Genomic DNA, 23,384 nt, shown 5'->3' with positions numbered 1-23,384 from the left:
ACAGTTCAATTTTCTCCTAAGAGGTTGCGTTCGTTCGTTCATCCGCTCGCCGTTTGTTGTTCAAATCTCAACGCGTCAAACCGAAATTGATGGATGACAAAATCATCTTTGGGGAGATTTACAATGCCATTCTAAATCAGGCATAATTTGACATGTAGTGGGGTGGGAGGGAGTGGGGTTGAATGTTTCGGGTATCCTTTGGAAATTAAAGTTTTTCGAAGAAGGAAATTAGGAAAAAGCCTATGGATGTAGAATATATAGTTACAAATAAAGATGTGTATCGATCTATCTATTTCAAGGGTGAGAAACTTAAAAATTGGGGGGCACGGGAGGTTTTTGGTAATTTGTACTAAAAGTTATACTAAATAAGTACTCAAATCAGTGTATGCGGCAGAAACTCGGTACTTATATGATTAAATTTTGCAAGTGAGGTATTGTTGTGGGTAAAAGTGTACTAAAGGTATCTTTGTATTGAAACAACTTTATAAGGTACAATTTGGAATGAGAGTCCCTGATGGAGTGCAGGGTAAATATACGAAAGGCTTTTTAGAAATTCGAACTTTAAGCTTACGAAAAGTTCAAAAATTGCACTTAGCTTTTAAAATGGTTCCATTTGGTATTATGTGTACCGATACAACTAAACACTTGAAATTTGGTATGAAAATGAAGGTTGGAAAGTAAGTTTGATGTATGAAAATAGCTTTGGAAATGTGTTTTAAATGTGCGAGCTGTACTAAATGGTATTAAATTTGGAACAGTTTGGTTCAGGATAAACGGAAGAAACTAATATTTATACCCTACACCACAAGGTGGTCAGGGTATTACGTCTTTGTGCATTTGCTTGTAACAGGCAAAAGGAAACGAGAGTTCCTTTTGATGATCTGCATAGAATCAAATTCTGAGTCGATTTATGCATGTCCGTCCGTCCGTCCGTCTGTCCATGTATTTTTGTAAACAAAGTACAGTTCGCATTTATTGCCCTATCCAGATGAAATTTTGCACAAATCATTTGTTTGGCCCAAGGACGAACTCTATTGAAATTGGAGATAATCGGTCAAAATTTAGATATAGCTCCCATATATATCTTCGTCCGATTTGCCTTTTATTGTGCACCAAACGTGTAATATCAGTCCGAAGAGTATGGAATTTTGCACGTACAACCAGATTAGGCCTGAAAATAAGTATGCCAAATTTGATCGAAATCGGTTCAGATATAGCTATAGCTCCCATATATATTGTTCATCCGATTTGTTATTTTTGTCCTCCGCAGCCGTAATATGCACTCTGTAACAACAATATTTGGGGAAATATATCAAATACAGCTCAGAAATACATTTGCTAAATTTTATCGAGATCGTTTTTGGATACAGCTCCTATATATAACTTCGTCCGATTTACTTTTTATTGTGCACCAAACGTCTAATATATGCCCAAATTGGATGAAATTTGGCACTTACGACCGAATTGAGTCTAGAAGCTAGTATGTCAAATTTGGTGAAGATCGGTTCAGATATAACTATAGCTCCCATATATACTCTTCATTCGATTTGTTATATTTGTTACCCACAGCTGTAATATGCACTCCGTAACGACGATTTTCAGGGAAATATATCAAATACAGCTCAGAAATATCTTTTCCAAATTTTATCGAGATCGGTTCCGATTTGGATATAGCTCCCATATATCTCTTTATCCGATTTCAAGTTAATTGTGCACCGAATAGGTAATATAAGTCCGAATTTAAAAGATACAAATGCTTCGGCATATTCAGTTCTTTGAACTTAAAATTATAATCATAGCGTGTATGAACTTTTAATTGTTATGCGGAACTCTTCTAAATTAGCAAAGTGGTGTAGGGTATCATAAAGTCAGCCCCGCCTGACTTTAAGGCTTTTTTTACTGGTTTTACATTTTTTAAGTTCCTTCCAAATGGTGAAGTGTATTAAAAGTTCGGTCCGGCCGAACTTAGTTGCTTTTTTACCTGTTTGTACTAAAAAAGTACCAACAGTGTATTGACTGGAAGGAGTAGGACAGAATGTATGAAATTGGTACTCAATAGTACTAGAATTCTATAATTTGGAATGCTGGCAAAAGATGTGGGACGGCAGCATTGGGAAATTCGAAACTTACAAATTGCTACCAAACGCTGATACACGGTAATGAGCGAAGTGGTAAATCTAAAATGATGTGATGAAAATGTTTCCTCAGTTTATCGCCTTCATATCAACCGATAACACACCTAAGACAATGTAAAATCCAACACGAATAATTATTCGATCGACATTTATTAAAACATAAAAACATATATATTGTGTGATTTGGTATTTTCTTATTAACTTACAAAACAATATAAAAAATTAATTAAAATTATTCATAGAATGTTAATCCGATTTCTAAGGTACTTGGCTGATTAAAAAAAAACAAAAAACAAAGTTAGTAAATTTCACAGCGTTTCAGGGGATTCATGGTGGAGCCTTGTGCACATTTAAATACCTTGGCAAATTCTGCGAAATTTGCCAAAGGCCCCACCACTCGATATTTTGCCGGAGCATGGACATCGAGTAACGACACCTTATCCTTCATTACCTCATCGACATCAACGCAAAAGAATTGGGCAAAGCTGAGGAAAAATAATTTCTTGTTGTTGAATTTCATGTTGGGCAACAGCTCATCCAGCGACTCCAGCGTCTGCTGATTCAGCCAGCGTATATAGGATTTATATGCTATTTGGATGGCCCCATTATCGGCTATGTTTTCCGATTGCATATCGGACATGGGTAAATATTTGCCATTATAACGGAAGTGGGCATATTGATTTTTAAAACATGACTTTTTGTGTTTAAACGCCTTAAAGGAGGCCTCATCCCACCAGGTGCTGGTGTTATTGGTGCCCGTCTTATGTGGTGGTGTGGTGCCAATGTCATCAAAACCATGCAGTAACTCATGGGCCAAAAGGAAACCCAGGGTACCGAATTTCAGGGCCTGTGGATAATGGCTGGACCACAGATAATTTGGTTGCAGCAGAGCCACGGGTATAATGATGAGATTTTCCGAGTTAATAAAAGCCGGTGAATAGCCCAATTGATGTGTGGGCATTTCCAGTTTTCCCGACTGACTCAATTGCTCGAGAAACTTTATGACACGCAAATTATTCATATCCTTGAGATTTTCAATGTAGTTGCCCTCATCAATGCGCAGCAGTTTATATTCCTCGGAAAAATTCCGTTTTTCATAGGAATTAATGTGCAGCTGCAGCTTGTCCAATTTCTCCAGAGCCAATTTACGTGAATCTGCACTCAACCAGTCCATGCGTGTCGTGTCCATTTGCTGACGGAATGTTTGTTTGACCTCACGCCAAATTGTCAAAATGTCATGCTGCATCAGGGCGGTGTTGTAACTCCTGTAGACCATGTAATCCAAAACATGATGATAGAACTTTTTCGTCTTCTCCAGACACATTTCCTCCAGCGCCAAGAAGGAGCGATCATATGCCATAAAGAACGGCTCCACCAGTTGATACATAATATAATTGGCCACCTGAGCCTTGGGGGTGCGCTGTAAAACCTGGCGTAGAACCTCATGATATTTTGGGCTATATTCATAGCACGTGACATTTAAAGGGTAACCCAAAATGGTTTCCAAAAATAGTAGAAAATTCATATCTTCTCCATATAGTGACTCCAGTTCCTCAGGTGTCCTTTTAATGGAGGCAGCTCTCAGGGTGGTGTCGGTGTGAAAATCCATGAGTCCCTCGGATAATTGGATTTCAAATTCCAAAATTCCCTTGGCCACCAGGTGGGCCCTCTCCGCCGGTACATCGAGAAAATCTTTTAAATTACTCTCTATTCCCTCTTGGTATTGCTCTCTTATACGCTGGGTGGCCAAACCCTGATAAACGCTTTTGGTGCGCAGCTTCAAGGCCGGTTGGCCCACAAACAAAGTGTGCTGGGAGCTGTTATCAAAATCTGGCCTTAAACCCAATTGTATGATAATGTCAAAACCATATCTGTGTTGAATGGAGCCCAACAGTTTGAAACAATTGAAATCCTTTTCTCCTTCCCATTCCTCGCCAGGACCCAGTAAGGCTGGCATGACTCCCAATTCGTCAATTATTTTACGCATTTCCATTACCACTTGGGGTTTCTTTACCATGCTCATTTTGCGACAGGATTTGTAAAAGTCTTTCACCTTCTTCACAGCCTCTGCATTGATAGCATCTCCGGGATGCCTTCCCTCCATCTCCTCCTCATCTTCCTCATCCGTCTCTTCATTCTCCCAATCCTCCATTAAAAGATTCAGCTGTCTCTGTTTGTAGGTCATTTCAAGCAAATCAAATATTGACGTTTTCCTACTGGCCGTTGACTCGGCCGGATTTAGACGCGGCCAATTCCCACAGGCATATTCATAGAAATTTTCACAAACATCTTCATCCGTTTTCATAAAATTTCGCATCTCTGCCGATTTGGCCAAACGCATTATGCCCGCCACATATTCCGAGTCATTGTTTTGCGAAATGCGATTCGCTTCCAAATTCACCCGAACCGTTGGCGTACCACGGCCAAAGTCCATCAAGTGAATCACCTGGATTAGTAGTAAAAAGCTTCTTCGAAATTGCCACGACATGATCTTTCGTAGTCGATTATCACGAATCTCTGGAAAAAATTTCCGCCGACACCACCGCTGCTTTCAATTGCCACAGCGCTACTACGTACGCACTGAACCGAACAAGTACAACTGCCGGACTGTTCATTTTTTCTATTTGTGGCCGACTGTCCGACAATTAGTATTTGCTCACCCATTCATTTGTGGCAGCAGTTGTTGCTGCTCTTGCTTGGAATCGCTCTCTGTATCTTAAAGTTAGACAGCCAACCCGCCAGCCGGTTGTAGGTTTGTTGTGTTTATTTCCACACAGAGTCCAGTTCAAAAAGTTATCAACAGATTTCGTAAATAGTTTTGTTAAAAAAAGACACTAAGTCCGTGTTTACAGGGTTGTCGTTGTTGCGGAATTGGAAAACAGCAATTCATATAAAAAATCGAGAAATGCATTTTTTTCTATTAAAACAATCGTGGGTCTCAGGCACTTTATTTATAGAAAATATCGTTGGTCTGAGAAATTGCTTTCTAAAAAAAATCCTAGGTCTGAGGACTATTTTTCTGTAGAAAAAAAATCCTTGGTCTGAGTTTTTTTCTATAGAAAAAAATCCTTGATCTGAGTTTTTTTCTATAGAAAAAAAATCCTTGATCTGAGCAATTTTTTCCTATAGAAAAAAATTTTCGGTCTGAGCAATTTTTTCCTATAGAAAAAAATTTTCGGTCTGAGCAATTTTTTCCTATAGAAAAAATTTTCGGTCTGAGCAATTTTTTCCTATAGAAAAAAATTTTCGGTCTGAGCAATTTTTTCCTATAGAAAAAAATTTTCGGTCTGAGCAATTTTTTCCTATAGAAAAAAATTTTCGGTCTGAGCAATTTTTTCCTATAGAAAAAAATTGTCGGTCTGAGTAATTTTTTCCTATAGAAAAAAATTGTCGGTCTGAGTAATTTTTTCCTATAGAAAAAAATTGTCGGTCTGAGCAATTTTTTCCTATAGAAAAAAATTGTCGGTCTGAGCAATTTTTTCCTATAGAAAAAAATTGTCGGTCTGAGCAATTTTTTCCTATAGAAAAAAAATGTCGGTCTGAGCAATTTTTTCCTATAGAAAAAAATTGTCGGTCTGAGCAATTTTTTCCTATAGAAAAAAATTGTCGGTCTGAGCAATTTTTTCCTATAGAAAAAAATTGTCGGTCTGAGCAATTTTTTCCTATAGAAAAAAATTGTCGGTCTGAGCAATTTTTTCCTATAGAAAAAAATTGTCGGTCTGAGCATTATTTTCTTATAGAAAAAAATTGTCGGTCTGAGCACTATTTTCCTTTAGAAAAAATCGTTGGTCTGAGGAATTGCTTTCTATAAAAAAATCATAGGTCTAATCCTTGGTCTGAGGAATTTCTTCCTATAGAAAAAAATGGTCGGTCTGAGGATTATTTTCCTATAGAAAAAATCGTTGGTCTGAAAAAATCGTTGGTCTGAGGTTTTTTTCTATAGAAAAAAAAAAAATCGTTGGTCTGAGGTTTTTTTCTATAGAAAAAAATCGTTGGTCTGAGGTTTTTTCTATAGAAAAAAAAATCGTTGGTCTGAGGTTTTTTTCTATAGAAAAAAATCGTTGGTCTGAGGATTTTTTCTATAAAAAAAATCGTTGGTCTGAGGTTTTTCTCTATATCGTTTTTTTCTAAATCGTTGGTCTGAGGTTTTTTTCTATGGAAAAAAATCGTTGGTCTGAGGTTTTTTTCTATAGAAAAAAATCGTTGGTCTGAGGTTTTTTTCTATATCGTTTTTTCTAAATCGTTTGTCTGAGGTTTTTTTCCTATAGAAAAAAATTGTCGGTCTGAGCATTATTATCTTATAGAAAAAAATTGTCGGTCTGAGCACTATTTTCCTTTGGAAAAAAATCATTGGTCTGAGGAATTGCTTTCTATAAAAAAATCATAGGTCTAATCCTTGGTCTGATGAATTTTTTTCTATAGAAAAAAATCGTTGGTCTGAGGTTTTTTCTATAAAAAAAAATCGTTGGTCTGAGGTTTTTTCTATAGAAAAAAAATCGTTGGTCTTAGGTTTTTTCTATAGAAAAAAAATCGTTGGTCTGAGGTTTTTTTTTATACCCTCCACCATAGTATGGAGGGTAAATTAAGTTTGTCATTCCGTTTGTAAAACCTCGAAATATATATTTTAGACCCCACAAAGTATATATATTTTTGATCAGCATAAAGTTCTATGTCAATTTAGCGATGTCCGTCCGTCTCTCCGTTTATCCGTTTGTTCGTCTGTGGAAATCACTCTAGCTTCCGAGCGAAATGAAGTAGATTGATCAAATTTTACTCAAATGTATATTGTGTCTGCAGGACTGTTAATATTAAAAATAGACCACGTAGGTCCACGTCCACGTTTTGGTAAAGCCCCCAAATAGCGGTACCTCCCGATATTCGATATTTTGATGATTTTAGCGACATTATTCACCGGAAGTGTTTGAAGTTCGAAAAGGATACTACAGCCTAAGAAAGAAAATTGTCTGTGCAGGTCCACGTTTTGGTACAGCCCCCAAATAACGGTACCTCCCGATATTCGATATTTTTATGATTTTAGCGACATTATTTACCGGAAATGTTTCAAGTTTGGTAATTGATGTTCATAATGGATGCTACAGCCTATGACAGAAAATTGGCTTTGCAGGTCAACGTCTTCGCATAGCCCCCATATAACGGAACCTCCCTATATTCGGTATTTTTATGATTTTAGCGACATTATTCACCGGAATTGTTTCAAATTTGGCATTTGAAGTTCGTGATGGATACTACAGCCTAAGTCAGAAAATTGTCTGTGTAGGTCCACATCTTTGTACAGCCCCCATATAACGGTACCTCCCGATATTCGGTATTTTGATGATTTTAGTTACATTATTCATCGATTTTTTTTAAGTTTTGCATTTGAATATTGTAATGGCTTATGACGAAAGTTACCTATGCACGTCCATGTCGTCGTATAGACCCCAATATAACAGCTCCATTCGGTATTTTTAAGATTTAAACAGATTTTTTTTTTTGAGAATTGCCAAATTCTTTCCAAATGGTGGAGAGTATTCAAAGTTTGGCCCGGCCGAACTTACAGGTTTTTCACTTGTTTTCTTTAGAAAAAGATCGTTGGTTTGAATATTTTTTTCTATAGAAAAAAGCTTTTCGGAAAAATTTGAGATGAAAAAACTGCAACAAAGTCAAACGTCATAATTTTTACATTTTTTTTTAATTTTATTGAATGAGATCAAAAAATGTCGGAGATAGCATCAAATTTTTGAATAAGTTTAGATTTGTTCGAATTGGTTACTTTTGACACGAATTATGGCCTTCAAACGGTCAACGAAACCTGTACGAATATTGCTCTGCGGAATTTTGGCCTATTGCCGGCAAAGCGCTTGCGTGAGGGGATCGGCATTTTGGTATTTAGATATTGGTATTTATATATATATATATATATATATATATTTTTTTTTTCTTATATATATATATATATATATATATATAAGAAAAAAATTTCCTCAGTGTATACTGAGAACACTGACTTTTTGTCCTTGTGACATACGTCCTCCTCGTACACTGAGACCACGGACTTTTATTTTACTTCTACACATTATATGTAATTAGATATTTCCCAAGCTTTTAGTACTTTCAGTTCAAAACTCTATATTGCGGAACAGAATACGGGTGATGCTTCGACCAATGACTCAATACCCTAATTTATGAATGATAGCCTTACCAGTTACCTTTTTAGAAATGTCAGCATTTTATATCTTTTAGCGCTTAAATTCGGGTTGGTTTAGTCGGTAAATTTGGGTGTCATGCACTGAATTACGAGAGATTCCGAAATAATGACAAACATCCCAAAAATATACGTTTGCTTATTATCATGGCACATAATTTAGTGCGATTTCGGGGAAGTCACGCTCCTGTGAAGCTGCGGCCAAATTTCGGGCCTTTGGCAAATTTCCCTGATTTCTTTGAGGTATTTAAATCTACCGTCATGAAATCCGAGGGAAATTTTTGTATTGGATACAATTATTTCTCGTCTTCCAATGGTCTCGATTTTTCATTGGAAAAATGTTCATAACCCCCGCTAAGGATTTTTTCGCGAAAAGAAAAATATATAAATATTGAATGAGCATTAAATACTAAGGAAATAATTTTCATCTTTTAATCGAATTTTTCTAAAATTTGCTCAAATAATATCTGCCTCCTGGCAACAATGGTCCCCGCTGCTTATCTTGGCTTGTTCTTTGAGAGCGTAGCATTTAGCAATGTTTTACAAGTCTACTTTGGCAAACTTGACGTTCCAATGAATGAATGAATGAATGGATTCCATTTGTCATGATTTGTTTGTAATGAGCGAGTGGGCTTGTTGTTGTTTTTGTTGTTACTGTATTTTTGCTTTCAATTTACACGATGTGAATATTACAAATACAAACTGGTCATGGCACAGAATTACCGATTGCATTGGATGTTTGTAGAAATTGTTGAAAACAAATATACAAAAATACATACCTGCATAGAGAGATTCATACACATTTCATATTTAGACAATTGAAAGTGTTGGAAATGTGGCAAAACCCCAGATAGGGAGATAAATCGTTTGTATTATCTATAGCTACAGATGCCTTCATTTGAATACTAATTTTTATGAATTACGATTTATTTAATTATTATTATTACTATTACTGCAATTGCCAATAAAATGGCTCATTGAAAATGAGTTCTGGGGATAATAAAAATATTGAATCGTCCAAGAGTAACAATGCACAGTGTTTCGAATTGTGAAAAATTGCGGGTTTTGGAATGTTGGTCATGATCTGAGTAAAGTTGCATGAAAATAAATATGAAAAGTAATAATTTTGCAAATATGCCTATGAAGGCCTACAAATGTTTGGATCTATGCAAAACGTGACCCTGTATAGATTTTGCAATAACTCAGTTGAAAATGTGAATAAAAGCATCAAAATATCGCATATCGAGAGAACAAATTATACGGTGTCCATACCATAACATGGACTTATCCTGGAAAATTCTGTTTAGAACTATTGCCAAAATTCTAAAAAAAACCTTAGAGCAAATACAGCTTCTTGCATTACTTGTATGAAATAAACTAAACTAAACTAAATGGGGCCTATACCGAAACATAGCCATTTTAAGGGGTAAAAAAAGATGTTTCAACAAAAAACAAGTAAAAAAGCTGTTAGTTCGGCCAGGCCGAACTTTTAATACCCTCTACCATTTGGTACAAATTTGGCAATATCAAAAAAAAAAAAAAAAATAAATAAATAAATAAATAAAATCCGTTAATAATTCCGTTAAAATCTTAAAAATACCGAATGCCTATACGACGACGTAGACCTGCATAGGCAACTTTTGTCACAATATTTAAATGCGAAACTTGAAGAAAAATCTGTTTATAATGTAGCTAAAATCATCAAAATACCGAATATCGGGGGGTACCGTTGTGTGGGGGCTATACGAAGACATGGACCTGTGCAGATAATTTTCTGTCTTAGGCTGTAGAATCCATTACGAACTTCAAATGACAAATTTGAAACAATTCTGGTGAATAATGTCGCTAAAATCATCAAAATACCGAATATCGGGAAGTACCGTTATATGCTATAAGATAAGTTGGACCTACATGGCCCATTTACGAACTTAACCTGCCTACTGGCAAAATATACATGTGTGCAAGATTTTAGTCTACTATCTCAATTTGTTCGAAAGATAGCGTGATTACAACAGACAGACGGACAGACACACAGACAGACGAACATGGCTAAATCGTCTTAGAATTTTATGCTGATCAAGAATATATATACTTTGTTGGGTCTGACATGAGTATTTCGAGGAGTTACAAATTTTGGTGAGAATTTTCCAGAAAAAATGTTATTCGTGATGGAATTCAAGCGTGATAGTGTGATTCCTTTATATATGGCTGGAAATTTAAATTTAAATGTGAATAAATCTTTTGTGTCTCGTACCATCGCTCGTTACCGTGATACTGGTAACGTAGCCCGACGTCAAGAAAGTGGACGGAAGAAAACAGCAACATCAGCAGAAATGGTTCGAAAAGTAAAGGAGCGACTTGATCGAAACCCGCGTCGCAGTGGCCGAAAAATGACTCGTGAGCCGAACATATCGCAATATTCCATTCAGCAAATATTGGAAAATGAGTTCGAGGTAAAGTCATTGTAATTCCAAAAAGTGCAAGAACTTACATCGCAACCGAAAGAAAATACACTCAAAAGAGCTAACGAGTTGCTTAGCTTGGCCGAAAGAGTTGCTTCGCTTGGTCCGATGAGAAAACACTCGTTGTCCAAAAATTTGTAAACAAACAAAATGATCGTGTTTACTTGCTAAAGAGGTCAGCTGATAATGTGCACCTTCAGTTCGCCAACAGAACTCAAGCGCCGGCCATGGTGATGGTGTGGGCCGCCATAACAGCCGATGGTCGCTCTTTGCTCTCCACTCGTATTAATCGACCGTGGCATCAGAATAAATGCCGAATATTATCGCAAAAATATTCTGGAGCCTTGGACACGCAAACATTTTGGCCGCAGTTTCACGGTTTCATTGGCCGCTTGAAGGCTATAATTCGTACCAAAGGGAACCAATTCGAACAAATCTAAACTTATTCTAAAATTTCATGCTATTTCCGAAATATTTTTCTTTCATTCAATAATATTTAAAATATATTAAAAATGATGACGTTTGACAATGTTGCAGTTTTTAATCTCACTCTCTACATGGACAGACAGACATGTCGCTAAAATCATGGACATACGGAATATCTGGTGATACCGTTATGTAGGTGGTATACTAAGACTTGCAGCTATATAGAAAAATTTCTTCCAATCAATGTGTGGATTTGCAGACAATTCTATTAAAAACAAGTAAAAAAACATAAAGTTCGGCCGGGCCAAACTTTTAATACCCTCCACCATAGGGTAAAGGAAACATTAGAAGAAATGTGGCAAAAACCATTAAAATGCCGAATATCGGGAGGTGCCGTTATATGGGGGCCATACCAAATTGTGGACCTATAATTTCAATGACTCGCCGCACGAACTGGGACCCATTATGACCTACCACTACCAATTTTCAGAAAAATTCGTGAAAAAATGTGGCAAAAATCATCAAATTAACGAATATCGAGAGGTACCATTATCTGGGGGCTATACCAAAACGTGGACCTATACATACAATGTTTCGCCACACGAACTAGGACCCATTATGAGCCACAAATACCAATTTTTAGATAAATCATCAAAATACCGAATATCGGGAGGTACCGTTATATGTGGACTATACCAGAACGTGGACCGATATATCTCATTTTCAATACCAACCATCCTAGACACAATACAAATTGCTCTGCTAAATTTTGACGCTCTACGTCAAATAATGTGGGCTGTATCGTGATTTCAACAGACAGACGGACAGACAGACAGACGGACATCGATAAATCGACTTAGAATTTTATGCTGATTATGAATATATATACTTTATGGCGTCTACGACGAATATTTAAGGATGTTACAAACGGAATGAAAAAGTTAATATACCGTCCTTTCCAAGGTGGAGGGTATAAAAATTGGCTACAATTATTAAAATACCGAATATCGAGAGGAACGATATCGTGGGCATATGTAGACAATTCTCTTCCCGGGGATAATGTACTAACAAGGAACTCCTTTTGTGGATTTTAAGAAAATTTAATTGAAAATTCAAAAATTTGGCTGAAAGCATCAAAATAACGAATATTGGGAGGTATCGTTATGTGGAGGATATACCCTGGACCTATATAGACAATATAAAATCCTGCAGTATTTGGATTAATACTTTTCTAATATTATTTTACATTTAAATTTCTCTTAACTCGCCAATGCCCAACATTTCCACCTTCGCAAGTCATGTCTAAGACGATTAGCCTCCGCTCCGCTTTCTCTAAGTTTATAAACACAAATTATAAATTGCACATGTTTGCATTTACATACATATATTTATTAAATTATTGCAGACAACATCTTGTTTGAATATGTGTGTGTATATGGAGGGCTCTTACTTGCAAACTGTGGTCACGAAAACTCTAAGCTTTCTCGGTTTGCCAAGGGTACCAAAACATACTACGTTTTGTACCGTATGCTCAATGTCAATTCTACCTTCCAACAGACAGCCAACCGAATTGTCTACAGCTCATTTATTTTAACAGCATGTGGTTGAATTGTGTTGTTGGTGTTTGCGTGTTATTCTAGGATTTTCCCACAATGGAAAACTTTTAAAAAATAAAGACACAAACAAACAAGCAAAACATAATTCATTCTTTTTCACACGTGCTGAACGTGGTTCGGTTGTTTTTCTTCGAATTTTGGTTGCGTGCCACAAGAGTTTTTTTTTTTCGGAGTGCAATTTTGTTTTTATACCCTACACCACAAGGTGGTCAGGGTATTATGTTTTTGTGCATTTGTTTGTAACAGGCAAAAGGAAACGAGATAGACCCATAGTTCCTTTTGATGATCTGCATAGAATCACTTTCTGAGTTGATTTATGCATGTCAGTCCGTCTGTCCGTCCGTCCGTCTGTCCATGTATTCTTGTGAACAAAATGCAGGTCGCATTTATTATCCGATCGAGATGAAACTTTGCAAACAACATTTGTTTGGCCCAAGGACGAACCCTATTGAAATTGGAGATAATCGGTCAAAATTTAGATATAGCTCCCATATATATCTTCGTCCGATTTGCCTTTTATTGTGCACCAAACGTGTAATATCAGTCCGAATAGTATGGAATTTTGCACATACAACCCAGTTAGGCCTGAAAATAAGTATGCCAAATTTGATCTAAATCGGTTCAGATATAGCTAATGCTCCCATATATATTGTTCATCCGATTTGTTGTTTCAGTCTTCCGCAGCCGTAATATGCACTCTGTAACAACAATATTTGGGGAAACATATCAAATTCAGCTCAGAAATACATTTGCTAAATTTTTTTTGAGATCGGTTCGGATTTGGATATAGCTCCCATATATAACTTCGTCCGATTTACCTTTTATTGTGCACCAAACGTCTAATATTTGCCCAAATGGGATGGAATTTGGCACATACGACCGAATTTAGTCTAGAAGGTAGTATGCCAAATTTGGTGAAGATCGGTTCAGATATAGCTATAGCTCCCATATATAATGTTCATCCGATTTGTTGTATTTGTTACCTACAGCCATAATATGCACTCCGTAACAACGATATTCAGGGAAATATATCAAATACAGCTCAAAAATATCTTGGCCAAATTTTATCTAGATCGGTTCAGATTTGGATATAGTTCCCATATATATCTTTATCTGATTTCAAATTAATTTTGCCTCAAATGGGCAATACAAGTCCGAATTTAAAAGATACAAATGCTTTGGCATGTTTAGTCCTTTGAATTTTAAATTATAATTATAATCAGAGAGTGTATGATTGAATTCTCCCATAAAAACTTTTAATTATTAAGTGGAGCTCAACTAAATTAGCAAAGTGGTGTAGGGTATCATAAAATCGGCCCCGCCCGACTTTAGGTCTTTCTTTACTGTTTTTTTTTTGTTTCTGTATTTACATCAATAATTTTTCCATGCGTATATATGTGTGTGGTTTTTGATATAAAGGTGGGTCAAAAAGAAGATCCGTAGGTATAGAAGCAGGAAAAGACTCCTGAAAAAAATCCCATTACGCAATAATGGGTATGTTCAGTACTTTTTGGCCCGGCAACTACTTATTGAATAATATCCTAAAACACGAGTATGTCTCTGTGTGGGATTTAAAATAGGTTTTTAATCCAAGAATATGAGCCTGTGTGCACTTGAAAGAAAAAATTGTTTTATATTCGGTCGAGCCGAATTTTTAATAACCTCCACCATTTGGAAGGAATTTTGCAAATTTTCAAAAAAAAAAAAAAAGAAAAAAAAAAAAAATAGTTGAAAAACACTTCTAAAATCATAAACAAGTAAAAACCAGTAAAGAAGAAAAGTCTTAAAGTCGGGCGGGGCCGATATATATATATATATATATATATATATATATATATATTGTGCAAAATTCTATACTATTCGGACTGATATTACACGTTCGGTGCACAATGAAAGGCGTTAGGGTTCGTCCTTGGACCAAACAAATGATTTGTGCAAAATGTCATCTCAATCGGATAATAAATGCGACCTGCATTTTGTTCACAAGAATACATGGACAGACGGACGGACGGACTGACATGCATAAATCAACTCAGAAAGTGATTCTATGGAGATCCTCAAAAGTAACTATGGGTCTATCTCGCTTCCTTCTTCATGTTACAAACAAATGCACAAAGACATAATACCCTGAGCACTATGTGGTGTAGGGTATAAACATTAAGTTCGGCCAGGCCAACCTTTTAATACCCTCCATTATTGGGTAAAGATACCCTCTTTTATAAAGTATATGAATTCAAACGAGTTCCTTATTAAACTACAAATACCAGTAAAACCATTTGGGAAATACTCTTAAATTGGGTTAGGCCGTTATATGGGGGCCATATCAGAACGAATAGCTCTATAGAAAATTTTATAATTCAGGGATTGTCATTTACCAAATCTTCTAAAATACCAAATTTAAAACAATTTCGTTGATAAATGGGGCTAGGATTATCAAAATAACGAATATCGGTGGGTATCGTATATGTGCGCTATAGGAAAGCTTGGAATTAAATATACAATGTTCTGATACCGAAGCTAGAACCCATTATGAACTACAAGTTCCAATTAGTATACAACTCCGTGAAAAAATGTAACAGAAATCGTCGAAATACCGAATATAGGGAGGTACTGTTATATGGGAACTATACCAAAACGTTGACTCATATATACAACAATAATTCATCACCGAAGCTAGAACCCATTATGACCTACAAAGGCCAATTTTTAGACAAATCCGAGAAAAAATGTGGCAAAAATCATCAAAATCCCAAATATTGGGAGGTACCGTTAGACAAAAACATGGACCCATACATACAATGTTTCGCCACCGGAGCAAGAAACTATTATGAACTACAAATACCAATTTTTGGACAATTCCGTGAAAAAATGTGGCAAAAATCATCAAAATAATGAATATATGTGGGAGCTATACGAAAACATGGATCTTTACATACAATGTTTCGCCTCAAGAGCTAGAACCTATTATGACCTAAAAATACCAGTTTTTAGACAAATCCATGGAAAAATGTGGCAAGAATCATCTAAATACCGAATATCCGGAGATACCGTTAAACGTCGACCGATATACCTCATTTTCAATAACTATCCTAGACACAATACAAATGCCAAATTTTGAAGCTCTACCTCAAATAATGTGGGCTGTATCGTGATTTCAATCGACAAACGGACCGACATACCGACGGAGGTGGAGGTGGAGGGTAGAACCGTTGAAAAATGTGGGTAAAATCATTAAAATAGCGTCATATTGGGGCCCAAACGAAGATGTGGACCTGTATATGCAATTTTCGATATCGAGCATTACGATATAAAAATACGAATTTTTAAACTATTCCTGTGAATAATGTCGCTGAAGTCTTCAAAATATCGTTATATGGGGGCTATACGAAAATCTGGACCTGCATATGCAAATTTATGTCACAGGCTGTAGTACCCGTTTGGAACTTCATATATGAAATGTGAAACAACTCCGGATGATAATGTCGCTAAAATCATCAAAATGCCAATATAGGGAGGTACCGTTATGTGGGGGCTATAGGAAGACGTGGAACAATTTTGTCTCAAATTCCAAATTTGAAACATTTTCGTTGAAAAGTATGACACAAATTATAAAAATATCGGATATCAGGATGTACTCATATATGGGGACTAGACCATAACTTAAACCTATACTGGCAGCTCTATGCAAGGATATTACTTATATACATATATACACATGCAGCTAATTATACCCTACACCACAAGGTGGTAAGGGTATTATGTCTTTGTGCATTTGTTTGTAACAGGCAAAAGGAAACGAGATAGACCCATAGTTCCTTTTGATGATCTTCATAGAATCACATTCTGAGTCGATTTATGCATGTCCGTCTGTCCATGTATTTTTGTAAACAAAATACAGCTCGGATTTATTGCCCTATCCAGATGAAATTTTGCACAAATCATTTGTTTGGCCCAAGGACGAACCCTATTGGAATTGGAAATAGTCGGTCAAAATTTAGATATAGCTCCGATCCGATTTGCCTTTAATTGTGCACCAAACGTGTAATATCAGTCCGAATAGTATGAAATTTTCCAAGTACGATCAGATTGGACCTGAAAATAAGTATGCCAAATTTGATCGAAATCGGTTCAGATATAGCTATAGCTCCCATATATATTGTTCATCCGATTTGTTATTTTTGTCCTCCGCAGCCGTAATATGCACTCTGTAACAACAATATTTGGGGAAATATGTCAAATACAGTTCGGAAATACCTTTGCTAAATTTTATCGATATCGGTTCAGATTTGGATATAGGTCCCATATATAACTTCGTGCGATTTACCTTTGATTGTGCACCAAACGTCTAATATTTGTCCAAATTGGATGAAGTCTTGCATTTACGACCGAATTGAGTCTAGAAGCTAGTATGCCAAATTTTGTGAAGATCGGTTCAGATATAGCTATAGCTCCCATATATACTGTTCATCCGATTTGTCATATTTGTTACCCACAGCCGTAATATGCACTCTGTAACAACGATATTCAGGGAAATATATCAAATACAGTTCAGAAATATCTTTGCCAAATTTTATCGAGATCGGTTCCAATTTGGATATAGCTCCCATATATATTGTGCACCAAATGGGCAATACAAGACCGAATTTAAAAGATACAAATGCTTCGGCATATTTAGTCTTTTGAACTTTAAATTATAATTCTAATCATAGCGTGTATGATTGAATTCTTGCGATTGATTTTTGCGCAGCTCTACTAAAATAGCAAAGTGGTGTAGGGTATCATAAAGTCGGCCTCGTCCGACTTTAAAAATTTCTTTACTGGTTTGCAGTGATATGTGGCTTATACCAAACCATTTTCAATACTAAAAGACCTGCATTTCGTTCGGAAGCTAAAGTGATTCTCACAGACGGACGGAAATCGCTAAATCGTCATAGAATTTTATGCTGATCAAGAATATGTATACTTGTGGGACCTAAAATGTATATTTCGAGGTGTTACAAACGGAATGACAAACTTAATATAAACTCCATACTATGGTGAAGGATTAAAAATCCGCTATTGATATTAATATTTGAAACTGAAACATTGAAAACAAACACTAAAACAAATACTCTTAAAATATGTATGTTAGATTTTTTTTAAGTTTGAAAAATTAGAAAAAATTGAACGATTGTAGTTTTGTCTCGATTATTTGGCGACCCCCTCTATTGTGTTAATGTATTATAATTACATGCACATCTACACACCCACTAAAAAATTTTTTATTTTGCTGGCAAACACGATAGATATAAACTTAAATTTATTAAACATATGAATGCTAATGGAGCATTTAATTTTTTTTGCAGACGCTGTAAAACAAATTTACTAATTTTATCAATATTAAAATATAAAATGCTAATGTTAATGATTTGAAATGTAATAGTTTTTAATTCAAATTATTTAATTTCTTTCGAAATGGTGCTAATTGAATGTATTTATTCCACAATTGTTAACCGTGAAAAATTGAAAATCATAAGCATTACTTTAATGTCACTATGTTTTCAGCATGAGGTTTGGAAAATACATATATATGTATATATGTAAAGAGCAGTTAAATATTTGAAATTAACAGTGGTGAAAATTGGAGAAAAGAAAATGATGCTGTAAAGAGTAGAAAGAATATCTTACCAAAGGAAGTGGCTTGGTTTGTGCTGCAGAGGACAGCGAAATTAGCTCAAAACCTAGAGACTATACTCTCAGTCTTGTGGTAAAAATTATTTCATTCGGTTAAAATATTTCTGTCATCAAAATAAAGACCGCATGAGTGAAATCCGTTTCCAAACATTTGGAGTCGATGTTCGTCTGTCTGTCTGTCTGTCTGTCTGTCTGGATGGTGTGCACGATAGCCCTCAAAGAAAGTATCCAATTGGTTCAAACATGATACATGTAATATTTTAATCAAACTTAGCTTAGCTGTGAAAATTAAAAAAAAATACGTGTTTACTTTTTCTGATAATTTCCAAAATAAAATGTTTTGAATAAGTATGATGCTCAAAATACCTGGTACTTGAATCCCTCAAATCTTCTGGCATCCAAATATTTTTGACAATCGGTCTACTCTTTCCTAATAGCTCTCCCAAAAACGGTGAGCGTTTTTTTGTAAAGACTCCTATAGAAGGGAAACTAGCCCCGGAATTTTCTCAAACTTCGCACATCACAAGATTTCTGGTGCAATAAGAATCTTTCATATGGCAATGAAGTACCTGTATTAATACATACAAGGTTGCCCATATTCGACGACCCATGTTTTTTTTTTTTTAATCAAAGAAAAAAATAAAAATTTGGCGGTTGGCAATGTTAATCATTTAATTTGTTTCAAGTAGATTTGTTTACAGCAATTTTTGAATATGATATCTCTAAAATGGCCGCCTCTGGTGTGGATGACGTAGGGTCCCCTTTTTGCTGCATTTTCCATCGTTTTTGCCAACATTTCGGCCGGAATAGCGGCTATTTCTTCACGAATGTTGTCCTTGAGCTCTTCTACGGTCCTTTGCTTGTTAACGTAAACCTTTAACTTCAAATATCCCCACAAGAAGAAGTCAGGCGGCGTCAAATCGGGCGAACGCGGTGGCCAGTCCATATCACCTCTTTTCGATATCAAACGGCCCGGAAACAAATTCTTCAGAAAATCGATTGTTATGCTACTTGTGTGCGGTGGAGCGCCGTCATGTTGAAACCAGAACTGCCTCATACGCTTTCGACGAATAATTGGCATCACAAAATAATTGGCATCATCATGTCGCGATAACGCTCCTGATTGATGGTAACATGGCCATTTTCATTTTGAAAAAAAAATGGCCCAATGACCGTTTTCGCACAAACGCCGCACCAAACTGTGACTTTTTCGTCATGAAAAGGCACTTCTTGAATCTCCTGAGGATTTTCAGTGGCGTAAAAACGGCAATTTTGCTTATTTACGGTCCCGTTCAATGTGAAATGGGCTTAATCGGACATGATAATTTTGTTCCAAAATTGCTCGTCATCTTCGGCCATTTCGATGACTCTTTGGGCCCAATCCAATTGACGAGGCTTGTCCGCAGGCAACATTCTTTGCGTCAATTGAATTTTGTGCGGGAACAAATGCAAATCAATGCGAATAATCCGTTCTAAAGTGGACCGAGCCATGCCCAACTGCTGAGAACGAAGTTTTTGGGATGTTCTTGGGGACCTCTCAACACTGGCTCGTAAGGCAGCGATATTCTCGGCCGATCGCCTTGGTCGACTTTTATGTGGCCTCTTCGGATTAGAAAGAGCCTTACCAGTCCAAAATTTTTCATATAAACGTTTAATGGTGTTCTTAGAAGACGCACTTCTCACATTTTTTTTCACAATTGACTTCTATTGTTGAATGTAAATTTCAACTATTTCAGAGCGCTCGCGTGGCGTGTATTGGTTCATGGTAAAAATCTGCTTGGACTGACGCTTCAAACGCGGTATGCCATTAAGCGATGTGACATCTCTGTCAAAAGTTATGGCGTTGCCAGATGGGTCCGTCGAATATGGGCAACCCTGCATGTATCAAACTTGGACAGGTTTTTTTCAAAAATATAATTTTTCAAGGTTTTCCAGACCAACCCTGTTAATTTTTAAAAGGCTTCTCGGCCAAAATATAGATTTTTTAACATTTTGCCACGAATTTGGCCTTTTTTATTAATCCTAAATTTTGGATTTATAAAAAAACTAGCAAGCGCCTGCAACCTCGTCAACGAAAAGTTCACCTTAAAATTTTCGGTTTGTACAAACAGTTCGTGTCAGGCCTTTTAAGTACCCGAAATGACCTATAACACCTCAAATGGACTGAATGCTTGCACTTCCAACGGAAGTCAGCCTAGAAACAAATACTTCAATTTTGAGTGAAAATAGGTTCAGATATATCTAAAGCTCCTATATACATGTTTCATCCGATTTGGCGTTAAAGTCCCTTACATGCGTAATATGCACTCCCTAAACAATGATATTTTATACCGGACATCAGATGCAGCTCGAAAATACCTTTGCCAAATTTTATCGCGATGTGTTCAGATTTTTATGTACCTTCAATATACACCTTCATTACGGTTATTGTTCATAATATATAATATCAGTCCAAATTGGATAGATTTTTTCATATTCAACCGAATTTTTAAATGTGGTGAGACTCGGTCCAATAAATATTTTTATACCCTCCACTATAGTAAGGAGGGTATATTAAGTTTGTCATTCCGTTTGTAACACTTCGAAATATACATTCTAGTCCCCACAAAGCATATACATTCTTGATCAGCATAAAATTGTATGCCGATTTAGCGATGTCCGCCGTCTATCCGTATGTGGAAATCAGCTTCCGAAGTAGACATTTTACTCAAATGTATTCAATGTCTGCAGAACTTTTGGTATTGAAAATGGCCCATGTAGGCCCACGTTTTGGTATAGCCCCCATATGTTAATTTAAGCGACATTGTTCACCGGAATTGTTTCAAATTTGGCATTTGAAGTTCGTAATGGATACTACAGTCTAAGACATAAAATTGTCCGTGCAGGTCCACGTCTTCGTATAGCACCCATATAACGGTACCTCCCTATTTTCGGAATTTTGTTAAATTTAAGCGACATTATTCACAGGAAATGTTTGAAGACCGTAATTGATACTACAGCCTATGTCTGTGCGGGCCCACGTCTTCGTATAGCCCCCATATAGTGGCATCTCCCGATATTCGGTATTTTGTTGATTTCAGCGACATTTTTCAGCGGAATTGTTTCAAATTTAGTATTTGAAGTTCGTATTGGATACTACAGCCTATGACAAAAAATTGTCTGTGCAGGTCCACGTATTTGTATAACACCCATATAAAGGTACCTCCCGATATTTTATTTGAATATTGTAAAGGCTTATGACAAAAATTGCCTATGCAGTTCCACGTCGTCGTATAGACCCCAATATAACGGCTGCATTCGGTATTTTTAAGATTTTAAGGGAATTTTTAACGGATTTTATTTTCTTTTCTTGAAAATTGCCAAACTCAATCCAAATAGTGGAGGCCGAACTTACAGCTTTTTTAATTGTTTAATATAATCATGGACTATACAGCTATGTTATTTGATACCAGAAATACAAAAGTCTCGCTAAAATTTATTGAAAATCGATTCAAAGTTGGATATAGTTCCCAAATTATGACTACTTTAAAACCATGATACGCATTCAAATAGGGTTCATACTTCTACTTCACATAAATTCCCAATATATTTTTATACCCTCCACCTTGGAAAGGTGGTAACATCCTTAAATATTCGTCTTAGACCCCATAAAGTATATCATATCTTAATCAGCATAAAATTCTAAGTCGATTTAACGATGTCCGTCTGTCTGTCTGTCCGTCTGTCTGTCTGTGAAATCACGATACAGCCCACATTATTTGACGTAGAGCGCCAAAATTTAGCAGAGCTATTTGCATTGTATCTAGGATGGTTAGTATTGAAAATGAGATATATCGGTCCTCGTTCTGATATAGTCCCCATATAACGGTACCTCCCGATATTCGAAATTTTGATGATTTATGCCACATTTTTTTACGGATTTGTCTAAAAATTGGTATTTGTAGGTCATAACGTGTCCCTGAGCGTGTGGCAAAACATTGCATGTATAGGTCCACGTTGTCGTATAGCTCCCATATAAAGGTACCTCCCGATATTCGGTATTTTAGTTTTTTTTTGCCACATTTTTTCACGGATTTGTCTAAAAATTCGTATTTGTGGGTCATAATGGTTTCCAGCTCCGGTGGCGAAACTTTGCATGTATGGGTCCATGATTTGGTATAGCCCCAATATAACGTTACCTCCCCATATTCGGTAATTTGATGATTTTTGCAACATTTTTTCACGGATTTGTCTGAAAATTGGTATTTGTTGGTCATAATGGGTCCTAGTTTGTGTGGCGAAACATTGTAATTATAGGTCCACGTTTTGGTGTAGCCCCCATATAACGGTACCTGCCGATATTCGGCATTTTAATGGTTTTTGCCACATTTCTTTTACCCTAAGTTGGAGGGTATTAAAAGTTTGGCCCGGCCGAACTTAATGTTTTTTTACTTGTTTTTATTACATGAGCTCCACTAAATACGCAAAGTGGTGTAGCGTATCATATGGTCGGCCCGGCCAACTTTTGACCTTTCCTTACTGGTTTTAATATTGTAAAATCTCTCCATAAGTCTTGATTGCAAATGAATAGTTTTTTTCCCAATTCCACCAACCATAAATTGTTGATTTTAACGATGCTTCTCCAAATCTCTCTATAGAATAATTGTGATTTTTTTGAGAATTTTTATTAATTTTTTGAAACCTTTTGTCGCGAATTTTTAAGAAATGTTTTTAAATTTTTTTTTATATTTAAAATTCTTTGGACAAAAAATTGTGGACTTGTTAAAATTTGTACATTTTTGAAAAAGATTTTTGAGTCGTAAATTTTTTTGAAAAATTGGGAATATTTCATTAAATATTTATAATTGTTTAAAGTTTTTTTTTTTTT

The 23,384-nt window shown here is 36.0% G+C and overlaps 2 protein-coding genes across 2 annotated transcripts in view; both read right to left on the bottom strand.

The window, feature by feature from the left end:
• Positions 1–23,384, bottom strand: part of LOC101900656 (mucin-5AC) — a 275,856-nt gene that overhangs the window by 93,139 nt on the left and 159,333 nt on the right. The window lies entirely within an intron of this gene.
• On the bottom strand, positions 2,279–4,766 carry LOC101900137 (membrane metallo-endopeptidase-like 1). The gene has a single exon (XM_059121671.1). The coding sequence runs from the start codon at positions 4,621–4,623 to the stop codon at positions 2,434–2,436; it is 2,190 nt and encodes a 729-aa protein (XP_058977654.1). The 5' UTR covers positions 4,624–4,766; the 3' UTR covers positions 2,279–2,433.

Source organism: Musca domestica, unplaced genomic scaffold (assembly GCF_030504385.1).
Source record: "Musca domestica strain aabys unplaced genomic scaffold, Musca_domestica.polishedcontigs.V.1.1 1, whole genome shotgun sequence".
Classification (NCBI taxonomy): domain Eukaryota; kingdom Metazoa; phylum Arthropoda; class Insecta; order Diptera; family Muscidae; genus Musca; species Musca domestica.
The sequence above is the reverse complement of the archived record's forward strand: the minus strand, read 5'-3'. Positions and strand labels throughout refer to the sequence as shown.